The sequence below is a fragment of the Myotis davidii genome, unplaced genomic scaffold (genome assembly GCF_000327345.1).
Source record: "Myotis davidii unplaced genomic scaffold, ASM32734v1 scaffold204, whole genome shotgun sequence".
NCBI lineage: Eukaryota > Metazoa > Chordata > Mammalia > Chiroptera > Vespertilionidae > Myotis > Myotis davidii.
The window spans coordinates 3,432,669-3,444,661 of NW_006299715.1; the positions used below are offsets into that span (position 1 = coordinate 3,432,669).

Below are 11,993 nucleotides of genomic sequence, written 5' to 3' on the forward strand. Positions count from 1 at the left end.
AGAAAAAATTCTTCTTATTCATGTTTATATCCACTAAAACATCACAGAAAATGTGTTGTAGGCATTTGCTAAGTATTTATAAAACTTTTTATGTGCTTCCAATATATCACAAAGTATTTGAACTGACTGACATGAAACTTCATGCTGAAGTTGCAATGTTCCAACACTTTAAAGTAAGACAAATCTTGGTTAACTCTTTTGGATAAATAAATCAGCGAAAAGGCATGACACTTAGAATTCAAAATTTCTATTTCATTTGAGAATGAGAACATGTCCATTTCCTAATACTTTGCAACTGATTACTTACCTGAGACCATGGTCTGTGATCTGATAACACCCAGACAGACTGAGAAACAGAAGTACACGTCCAGTCTCTTGATCAGATTTTTCACTCCCAGAGTAGATTAAGTCCTTTTCCCTAAGCAAGCTAGTCCTTGATGCCTTTCCACACAATGCAGAAGACTCCGGGAGTGCTGACATAGTTCTTAGAGCTGTTCCTGTACAACAAAATGAATGACCACAATATGCAAAGGCTGGAGAAGCACAATGCTGCTGCCAACAGACACTAGTCCTTAGTCCAACAATATCTTTACTGTAACAGCCAGAGGAGGAACAACTCAAGGTGGATGCTGTCTCCATTACACAAAGACTTTCCACATTTCTATGTCTCCATTCAACAGCATCTTCAATATCGGCCAGGTCTTCAGCATCCAACATCCACACATAAGGAGAAGTGAAATTCTCAGAAGAAACAGGCTTAGTCCAGGGGTTTTCATTGTCTATTTCTTCTCCAATAGCCTTGTTAGTTAAATCTTGCAAACAAGCATACTGTTTGGTGGACTGCATGTCAATGTCTTTATTTTTCCATGTAGTCGAAGTAATTTTGCTTGTAGACAAAAGGCCATTCTGATGAGATGTCAGAATTCCAAGAGCTCTAGAAATCTTCTCTAGAGCCACATCTGTGATTTTTTCACATCCAGACAGATCAAGATGCCGAAGACTCTGGCAGCATCCAAGCCAAGACCAACTATAATTAAGAGGTTATAAGACTATTAGTGGATATTGTTAAATTCTTCAAAAGCATTTGACTATTACGTAAATATATAAAAAACAAAAGAATATGTAATAATCAATAAAAAAAACTTAAAAAAATACTAAAAAAAGAGAAAGACTTTAATATAATCAAACATTTACTGAATGTATATTGTCAGGCACTATTTTAGATGCTAGAGATACAAAAACACAATAAGAGAAATTAGGAAATAAGAATATTTAACCTAAGAGAAGGTTAGGAGAGGAGAAGATCTAGTTTATTTTACTGAAAAGTAACCAGTAAAGGAGAGCCTGTATACACATTAAAGAGAGAGAGAGAGAGAGAGAGAGAGAGAGAGAGAGAGAGAGAGAGAGAGAGAGAGAAACTAATGATTAATGCAGGAAGATCCAGAAGAAACAAGCTCTACGAAATGGTAGAGCATTAGCTTTAGCCAGAGAAGAATACACATCTCCCTCTGCAATGGAGAGAGAGGTGCTGATATAAATGCTAGGATAAAAAAAAAGGAAAGTGAGATAGAGGGAGAAGGAAATTGGAAACATCCAAAGAAGTAAAATCTGTGAAAGTGTACCTTGAAGGAAGTGTTACAATTTCAGAATAAATATGAAGAATTGTATGAGGGAGCCTTGCCAAATGTTACTAGGAACCAACTAAAATAGAAAACATCTTAAAAACAATAGTGCACGGCAAGGCTCAGAAGCCTAGACAAAGTGCAGGTTTATAAAAATGACAGGATGATGCAGATTGGAGTTTTGGATCAACTGGGACCTGACAAGAGGCAAAGAACTGGAGGTGCTATCAAATTACAACCACTCATGACTCAGAGTTGACAATAAAAAATAATAGTATGGCCGAAACCGGTTTGGCTCAGTGGATAGAGCGTCGGCCTGCGGACTGAAAGGTCCCAGGTTCAATTCCGGTCAAGGGCATGTACCTGGGTTGCGGGCACATCCCCAGTGGGAGATGTGCAGGAGGCGGCTGATCGATGTTTCTGACTATCTCTCTCCCTTCCTCCCTGTAAAAAATCAATAAAATATATTTTAAAAAATAGTATGATTAAACTATAATTATGCAAATAAGGAACTACAGAACAATTCTACAAATTCATAGTTATAAATCATATTTAAATATTTAAAAACAACTAACCTGTCAAATGCAGAATCTGAAATGTCAGTTTGGGTAAGATCAAGATGCTCCAGATTAGGACAGAGCTCTAAAATCTGCCTCACCTAAAGGGGGGAAAAAGTCACTATGAAGATCTACACACTTTTCATTAGACAAGAGATAGGTGACTTTTAGTGACATAATCCAAAGGTTCTCAAACATTTGTGCATGGAAAAATCACTTCAAATCTGCATTGCCTGTTCATGGTGACCAGTGTCACCCCAATCACTTAATAAATATTTTTTTAAAATCTGCATTGCCAATATTTATGTTGGCTCAAACCCCAGAAAATCTATTTTAGTAGCTGTGAGTTTAGAACCAGGAAATTTACGTTTTTAAGGAATATCCAAGGAGATTTTGATGTAGGATGTCACAAAATACATTTTTATAAAACAGAGATTTAATATCCTTTGCCCACCTGACCATGCCTCACATACTATCTATATATATAAAAGGCTAATATGCAAAATGTCCCCTCGGGAGTTTGACCGGGAGACTGGGAGTTCAATTGCTTGCTAAGATGTGTGCTGACCACCAGGGGGCGGCATGAAATGAAAATAGGCCCTGGTTGGTAGCCAGGGAAGGAAGGCCCTGGCCAGCAGCCAGAAGGCCCCAATCAGCCCTGATCGCCAGCCAGGCCTAGGGACGCTACTCATGCCATGAATTTCGTGCACCAGACCTCGAGTAATCATATAAAATTGGACTTCATCACTTAACATTTGTAAAACTAAATAAACTGTTTAACCTCTCCTAGTCTCTGCATCCTTTTGTAGAATGTGTAGACAATGATATCTATATACAAAGATTAATGTGAGAACTGAAATGAAATCATGTAAACATCAGCAGTATATGCCTACTCATGGGAAGGAACTCTCATGGGTAAAGTGTATTTTTTCCTTAATTAAACTCAGGAATAAGAAAACCAAATTTAGATCATTGCTAGTTTTTATTAATACCCAACTAGTGCTAATTTATACATACCATTTTGCTGGAAACTGCAGAGCTGTATGCTAATACTAGAGTTTTTACAGAAGTACCAACATATGGCAGAACATTATGAATTAAGCCATGGAGTAAACGTTTTTCTGCTTGTGCAATGCTGATAGCAATCGATTCCTCTGCAGACTCTTCTGTAAAATAAATTCAAAAGTGTAAGAACTTGATATACTAATTATAATTAGGCTACGCATGGAATCACCAACATTAAATATTAAATACTCTTTGCTATCCTTAAACTCCCCTATGTATGCAAAGCAAGTTAAATGGACAAAGTCTCACTCCCCAGGACTTAAATGTTTAACTGGTCCAGCTTCAATTAAAAATAGGTGAAAGAAGAAAAATAAAAGGTTTACAATGAGAATAAAGGGAAGGTATGTTTTTTTTCATATACGGTATTTCAAGATTGAAGGTAATTTTGATATCAAGATAGGCAGCAAAGGAAACAAAAAAATAACTCCAGTTTCAGGCACTGAAAACAGCTTTAGGAAAAAAACTTTGAATACTTGAAGAATATTAGGAGTTCTTTAAGAGAATATAGGACACCAAAAGCAAAATGCACCATAATAAAAGTAACATTAGTTATTTTACTCAAATAAAAGGGACATAGAGCTGGAAGAGATTTGAAACAATTAAGTTAGCCTGGTCATAATAAATCAAGCAAAGTAAAGTACCTTAGGGTTTTTAAGAAGTTAAAAATGAGCATGGCTTTTGATTTTTGCTTAATAATTTCTGCAGAACTTGGATGATTACAACAGGATGCACTACTGTAACAACAAACACAACAAAAAAACCTGCAAACTTCAATTTGATATAAGAAAAAAAACACTACAATAAAAATAATGAACTAATAATTTTATCACCTTTCTCAGGGTCCTATTGTTATTATTCTTACCTGAAGACCTAACTTAAATGTCTCTAAATATAAACCAATTTATATATATATATATATATACACACACACACATATATACACACATACACACATATATATTAAGGAAGTATCATTAAAACAAACAAAATCATTGTAGCTGACAAAAGGAATGTAAGCAGAAAGAATAAATCTGAATTTGTAACTAATGGTTCCATGTTTACAGATATTATCCTAACTGTTCCTTTAGCCAGACATAATATATATGGATAAAAATGACTTTTAATTAAACCTATTTATTCTGCTATACTTTTATTCACAAATGAGTCTTCTTTCTGTTGACCTCTCCATCTAAATGTGTTGTACTGTTTACTATGAAATCTTAAAAAAAATAAAATAAACATGCTACAAGAACATTAACTTCTATACAGCTAAGCTGAAAAAGTACTAACATAAATGGTAGTTTAGTCTTAGATCCACTAAATAACTGGACATATTATCTTAAAAAGAGCTTGACCTTACAGTCTTAATTTTTCCCTTTCAATACATAGGAAAACAACAGCCTTCACTTTAGCTATCTTCAAATGTTGAAGAGCAAACAGTTTGGTAAAGCCTTTAAAACTAAACATAGATATTATGAATTAATTTTCTAGGATAGATAAATCAAGTTTTCCCTAAGGTGGCATCTGCGTAAAGACCTTACCTGCTTGAGGTCTTTGCTCAAATTTCTCAGGGGACTGGACCTTAATTAATCACTTTATTTAAAATCATAATTTCTTTTCTCTCTTCCTGGCACTCTTGCCTTTTTTATTTTTCTCCACAGCATTCAACACTATCTAATATAGAATATATTTTTGCCTGCATTTATTATCTGCCTACCCTCCCCAAATTTTATCCTAAACAAGGCCAGAGATTCCACCCTCCTCCATTTTGTTCACTATTAACCCCACGCTCAGAAAGTACCTGCAACGGGATAAGCACATCACCAAACCTAACTGGAATAGACCTCTTTCTCCCTTGTTCCTTATGTTGTATCTTGCAAATGCTCAAAACTATACCAAAATGTGGCACCTTCATTTCATAAAAATAAACTTGCTGCTGAAAGAATAACCTTTAACTTTATAGTCCTTACTTTCCACATTTAGTTCTTTTGCCAGACCAGCTTACTACTTTTTAAGTGGACAACTTACAGATAAAAATTTCCTACAGGTCCAGTTTTACCAAGTAGAACAGTATCTTATCTGTTATTTTTTTACTATTTCATCATCTTTTAGTAATTATTATCTGAATAATATCTAAGACAAACTTTGTTTTTCTTCTTTCCCAAATAGCATATTTCTGCACCTCCATTAAAATGCATTTTTCATTATTTACAGTGAATTAAGAATCATGTATTCTAAGTTCTCACCTGTGAGTACTTTAAGGGTAGAAAATAAAGTCTTATTCAGCCATGAATTCTTTCACAGTGCTTAATGAATGGCTACACTAGTTAGTCCCTTACCATTTACAAAGAATTTTTACAGATGACTTCACAATTCTACAACCATGTGAGGGAAGCAGCATAACTATTTACAAATGAAAAAACAGGTTCATGTAGGCTGGATAAACAGTGATGGAAGGAGACTTGACTTGGGGTGGTAAACATACAATATACAGATGATGTATTATAGAACTAATAATATAGTTATGTTAACCAATGTCACCCCAATAAAGTCAAGTAAAAAAAAAAAGAAAAAACAGATTCGACAGTTTCATGCTCTTTCCTCTGGGCCACAGATGACTCAATAAATACTACGGAATGACCAAATGAGCACATTTAAAAACACACATTGTAAACTTCAAAGCATTATCATGAATGTACATTATTTAAATAAGAAGAATAACCAGCATTTTCTGATTAAGGTATTTAAATATAAAAACATATGTAACACAATCTTATACACACTAAAAAAATTACTTCAAACAGAATACATTTTAAATTTGCTGATTATTCCTTCAAATTTTAAAAAGTAGTAGGCTTAAAAATATGTTTCTATAGAAAACACTAAATATGTAAATATTATCATGGAAATTTACATTTGAATATAATATTTAATAGACTGATTTAATATAATATTAATTTACTCATTTAATAAAATATGAATTATTAAAGCACCATGTAATAATTTTATTTCCAAACAGAGCTTACCAGATTCATCTATATCGGCATCTTCGTCCCATTCCTGAAAAGCACGACTTTCATCCTTTCTACTTTTCACCCATTCCTCATCAGGTTCAGTATCAAGTTCAGTTGCAGGGCCACTATACCAGTCACCTATTCAACAAATAAACAAGAACAAAATAAGATTAGATTGACTACCATTACAAAAAAAGTAACCTATTTATAATAAAAATCTCTACACACACGAGCCCCAGGCAATGGGCCAGCTATTTTTAGAAATATTCAGTTATGGTTAAAAAAAATTACACTTAAATAAGCAAAGAATTCAATTTCAGACATGCTAAAAAGAACAATGAAAAATAATTATCAATAATCTTACTGGCAATTTTAGAAATCACTGAAAACCACCTAACTTTTCCCCTACAGAGGCTTCACACTGGCTCTGGCAGTATCTCCATTATAACGACAGCTAATAAACAAAAGGAAGCAAGACTTTCTGCTGAGTAGTGGATTAGTCAGCAATTCACAAGGAGGTAGGAACAGAAGTAAACAGGTCAGATTAAGGTAAAGTAAGCCAAAAATTTAAAGATCCTGGAGGATATACTGCATTTAAATCACATGATTGTGAAGTGAGAGACAGAGACTGAACTCCCAACATTACATCTAAATTAGGGTTTCTCAACCTCAACATTACTGATATCCTGGCCCAGGGAATTCTTGGTTGTGGGGGTCTGTTCTACGCATTGTAGGGTGTTTAGGAGCAACCCTGGCCTCCATCCACTGAAAACCAGTATGTAAATTCCCCCAGACTGAACAAAAATGTCTCTACAGACATACCAAAATGTCCCTCAAGGTGGGTAAAATCAGTTCTGAGTGAGAACTACTGGAAACAAATACTATAAACACATAAAAACCATTTCTATTGGAACTTTTTAAGCATATTGAAACAGGAAAAAAAAAAGAAACATTAATATCCACTTAACTTCACAGAAGTCTAGCATATCATCATCACATTTGATCTTTTATTAAACAGTACCTACATTATATATCAATTCCTAATAATTATTCATAATTAAAAACATAGCTAAGCAAAAACAGCATTTAAAACATCCATATTTGTCTTGCTTGACTTTCATTATACTACAACTAATAGAAAAAATTATTCCATATAAAAATAGCAATTCTAGATCATTTGGATCATACAAGCCCACCCACTACTCAAAAAATGGTAAATATAGCCCTAACCGGTTTGGCTCAGTGGATAGAGCATCGGCCTGCGGACTCAAGGGTCCCAGGTTCGATTCCGGTCAAGGGCATGTACCTTGGTTGCGGGCACATCCCCAGTGGGGAGTGTGCAGGAGGCAGCTGATGGATGTTTCTCTCTCATCGATGTTTCTAACTCTATAGTCCTCTCCCTTCCTCTCTGTAAAAAATCAATAAAATATATTTTTTAAAAATGGTAATTATAAAACTTTTTACAATCATGTTCATAATTTAATTATGTGAGAAATATATATTTCCATGTCAAAGTGACAAATTATAGGAAACTCAGAATAACTTAATGTGAATTTTGAGGTTAATATTCATCTAGAATTTTAATTCAGTGACAAAAAAAATTACATGCAATAGAGCTGCATTTACCCCATGACTACATTATATGCTCATGAAAAGAAATTTTCTTTAATTGTTCACATGTAAAAAAGTATCTTAGCACATGAATTAATATAAATTTTTGATTTACTGAGTGAGGCTTACTAATCATACAAAAAAAATCAAAAAATATGCTGGAGACAAAAATAGATTCAGTTATTTTGAGCTACTACCAAAAGGCAACCATAATGGCACCTCATCTTTATATTTAATTAAATTTATTCTGTATTTCTTAAATATGTAAATAATCTAATTATTTAAAGCAGTTCTGACATCCTATTAATTTGATTTCTAACTTTTTGTTATTGAAAATTCCAAAAATAATTTTAAAATAGGAAGAAATTGCATTAAAAAAGTAGCACAATGAATACCCATGTACTCATCACCTATCTTCAACAATGATCAACATTTTGCCAATTATTTTGCATTCTCTCCCCAACAATTTTCTCCTGATTATTTTAAAGGAAATGGCACACATCACATAACTCACTCTAAAATGCATACAAAGAACACTAACTATGACATCTACTTTTTACTTAACCTCTCAGTTTCCCAATAATTTCTAAATGAGTACTAAACTCACTGGCCTTACTTATTAATGTCTATGAGTATTTCTTTTAAAAAACAAACAAACAAACAAAAAACCAGACTGAAATATTTGTAAACAAACTAAAAGTCCCATTTACCTACCTCTGGCCCAGTGAACAGGGTAAAGATGCTTCCAAAGCGATCCAGTCTTCGCCAGCTGAGACCATTTGGTGCTTACTTGACTGCAGCGACATAACTCTTGAGGATTAAGATAACTGAATATTGACAGCATTACCTCAGGAGGAAGATGGGATATACCTGTGGATCGGTCTGACACCTCTGCTTCTGAAATAAAAAAAGAAAGTTTTACCATTAGATGATATAAGAGCAAAAGCACTAAGAAATGACAATCACATTTCTATAAATAAAATCAAGTGCCTAAAGTCCACTCCTTCCTGCTTGCAAGATGTGAAAAGGAAGTAACATGGATTAGAGGTAACATAAGGATGTTAAACGTGTTAAGAATCCGTAGGGTTAAACTATCATGGCTCAAATCATACTTCATCAGTGGGAGCTACAACAGCAAACACAGAATCGACTTCCTCTTACAAACGCGTCACAGAAAAAACAATACTCACTTTGTAGCATAAGCAGCATCATTTGAAAAAGAAATCCAACAGGTTATACAGCTTTAAATCAACAAGTGTGGAGTCGACTAGATTATGAGATCTCCTAGGCATTTTTAATGACACACACAAATCTCTCAACAGTTTCCATTCATGCATTATGACTCCTGTGAGTATCTTCTGAGTTTCCCCTCTTTTCACATTTCATATAAGAGTCTGTGAAATCTGAATTCTTTAACCTATAAATAATACCCTAACCTACTTATATGTCTATATTTATGAGCCAGTTGAGACAATATAATAAATATTTCTAATGCTGGCATACATTTATCAAGAATCTTTGGTCAGCAACTATTGTAGAAATTAGTCATTGGATGTCTAATTTCCTATAATATTAATTCAGTAGCAATTTTCTGGGGGGAGAGCAAATTAGGTATACAATAAGGAATATAAAATATAAAAGATTCATTCTTGAAGTACTGGGAAGAATTTGAGGACTTTGTATGATTTGTCTTCACAAAAATATTGTAATGCTATGAACAAATTACTTACTCCCAACCCTTTTTAAGTAACAAATATTTTTAAAATAAAGCGGCTATAATTTGCTTTGAAGGAGTGGGAAAATTAAATGTAATAAGTGTGATGCTTTTAAATCCCATGTCATATACTACAATTAAACCAGACACAACAGGCCTTGGCTTGGTGTTAAAGGCCCAAGTTGAATTTCAGAGTGAAGCACACAAGTTTTATAAGTTTAATTATAGCTTAACCTACAAAAACATTTTTGTTTCAACATGCATCTCACCTACTTTGTTAAATAAAAATAACAGAAAAGGACAAATTTCAAAAAAAATTCTTATGCTATTTTAACAGAAGTGTCACTGCTACTGCCCACCTAGAAGAATCAAAGAAATTTTTACTAACCTAAGGATGCCAATATTTTAAAACGATGTTTTAAATGGCAAAGCTATCAAAAACAAATAAAAATAAAAAGGAGGAAGTAGTCTAAGAAAAAAGTAGGCATATTTTGCCCTGGCTGGTGTGGCTTAGTTGGGTGTTGTCCTGTGCATTGAAAGGTTGCCTTGAACCTAGTCAGGACACAGGCCCAGGTTGCAGGCTCGATCCCCGGTGTGGGGCACAAGGCAGCCAAACAATGATTCTCTCTTATCATTGATGTTTCTATCTCTCTCTCCCTCTCCCTTTCTCTCTGAAATCAATACAAATATATATATATATATGAAAGTTGGATACTGCAAATGTGCTCTGTATATGATAGTTTTCAGTAATTTTGATAGGCCAATTATTAGTTTGTGTATATATCAATCCCTTTAAGAAATACAACATTCATGTGGCCCAAGTATGAGATGCTAAATTATCAAACACTAAGTTCTAAGATAGAAACTAATGTCAATTAAATTTATACTTGAAATTAAATGACTTAAATTATTCCTCAAACAAAATCTAAAGTTCATATCAACAAAAGCAAATAGCCTTGAAACTAATAAATCACTTGCTATCTCACCTTTATCTGACTTTTCATCCACAGAATATTTAAAAAACTTCTGTCGCTCTTCAGCTTGATTCCACAGGCTAAGACCTCTAAGGAGTTCTGCGGTATCCTTTTGAGAGCAATGTTGTGCAATCACTTTCTTTTTAATATCCTTAAGCTCTTCATAGGTAAAATATTCCATTAACATGGGCTGAAAAACCTAAATTAAACAAAATAGTCACAAGGAAATATGCTTAATTATTTTATTTTACTCTACACCCTATAAATTATTAATGGCTATAGTATTATAATCACCTATTTCAAAGAGATAAAAATTTTAGTTGTTACCACCCAGTTAGTATATCCAAAAATTATAGAGAAGAATATCACCAAAAAGATCCTTCTCTCTATGAATTCTCTGGCTAAGTCAATGCCTGAACAATTTAAAAGCATCAGAACAAGGTCTTCCTGTACAGAGCTTGTCCAACACTCTTCACTCTTCTCTAGAGTTAGACAGTTAGGTCAGTTAACTGCCTTCTGCTAATACAGTAACTGGCCTCTACCCACCCAAACAAGGCTCTAAATCAGGGGTGGGCAAACTTTTTGACTCGAGGGCCACAATGGGTTCTTAAACTGGACCGGAGGGCCGGAACAAAAGCATGGATGGAGTGTCTGTGTGAACTAATATAAATTCAAAGTAAACATCATTACATAAAAGGGTACGGTCTTTTTTTTTTTTTTTTTAGTTTTATTCATTTCAAACGGGCAGGATCTGGCCCGTGGGCCATAGTTTGCCCACGGCTGCTCTAAATCCTAGGAGAATGGAGCCCAGCTCTACTGAGACTTTCAACCATTCAACATTACCTAGATTTCTTCTTCAAAATAGATGCTTAGTCTCAACTGCTCATTTATACAATTAGAACCTTTAGAGATGGTGGGGTTTTTTTATGGTGCTACAGATAATTTTGATGTGCATCACAGGTTAAAAAACACTGCTCTAGTAACTCTGTGGTTTCAGTGCTGGTTGCTTATGATGATAACTTGGGGAATCTTTTAAATATACCCATACCGACATCCCACCTGATTTAACTGGTCTAAAAAGGGCTTTAAAGTATTTTGTTTTTGTTTTTAAATACCAATCCAATCTAATAAAAAACAAAAAGGGTAATTAACCATACCTCCGCTATGCTTCCCATTGGCTAATCAGGGCGATATGCAAATTAACTGCCAACAAAGATGGCAGCCGGCAGCCACACAGCTGAAGTGAACATGAGGCTTGCTTGCTCCAGTGAAGGAGGAAGCCAAGGTTCCCCGCCTGCTGCGGCCCGGCTCTGAGCCCGAAAGCAACAATGTTTCAATTATAAAAGCTAAACAAACCCCAAATACCTGCTTTCAGCCGGCTGGCCGGCTGGCCGTGGCCTCAGAGCTAGAAGGGCCAGTGACGGCAACAATGTTTC

General features: G+C 34.5%; 1 protein-coding gene across 3 annotated transcripts in view; it reads right to left on the reverse strand.

Annotated features, from left to right (window-relative positions):
- FBXL5 (F-box and leucine-rich repeat protein 5) overlaps window positions 1-11,993 on the reverse strand; it is a 34,936-nt gene that overhangs the window by 10,992 nt on the left and 11,951 nt on the right. For 2 of the 3 annotated variants that reach the window (XM_015571840.1, XM_015571839.1), the window contains exons 4-9: window positions 10,570-10,756; window positions 8,584-8,766; window positions 6,271-6,396; window positions 3,197-3,345; window positions 2,198-2,280; window positions 308-1,027 (exon numbers count right to left, since the gene is read on the reverse strand). In XM_015571840.1, coding sequence (XP_015427326.1) covers window positions 308-1,027; window positions 2,198-2,280; window positions 3,197-3,345; window positions 6,271-6,396; window positions 8,584-8,766; window positions 10,570-10,756 — 1,448 coding nt within the window. The remainder of the gene's footprint in view (window positions 1-307; window positions 1,028-2,197; window positions 2,281-3,196; window positions 3,346-6,270; window positions 6,397-8,583; window positions 8,767-10,569; window positions 10,757-11,993) is intronic. The other variant, XM_015571841.1, reaches the window with a different exon arrangement.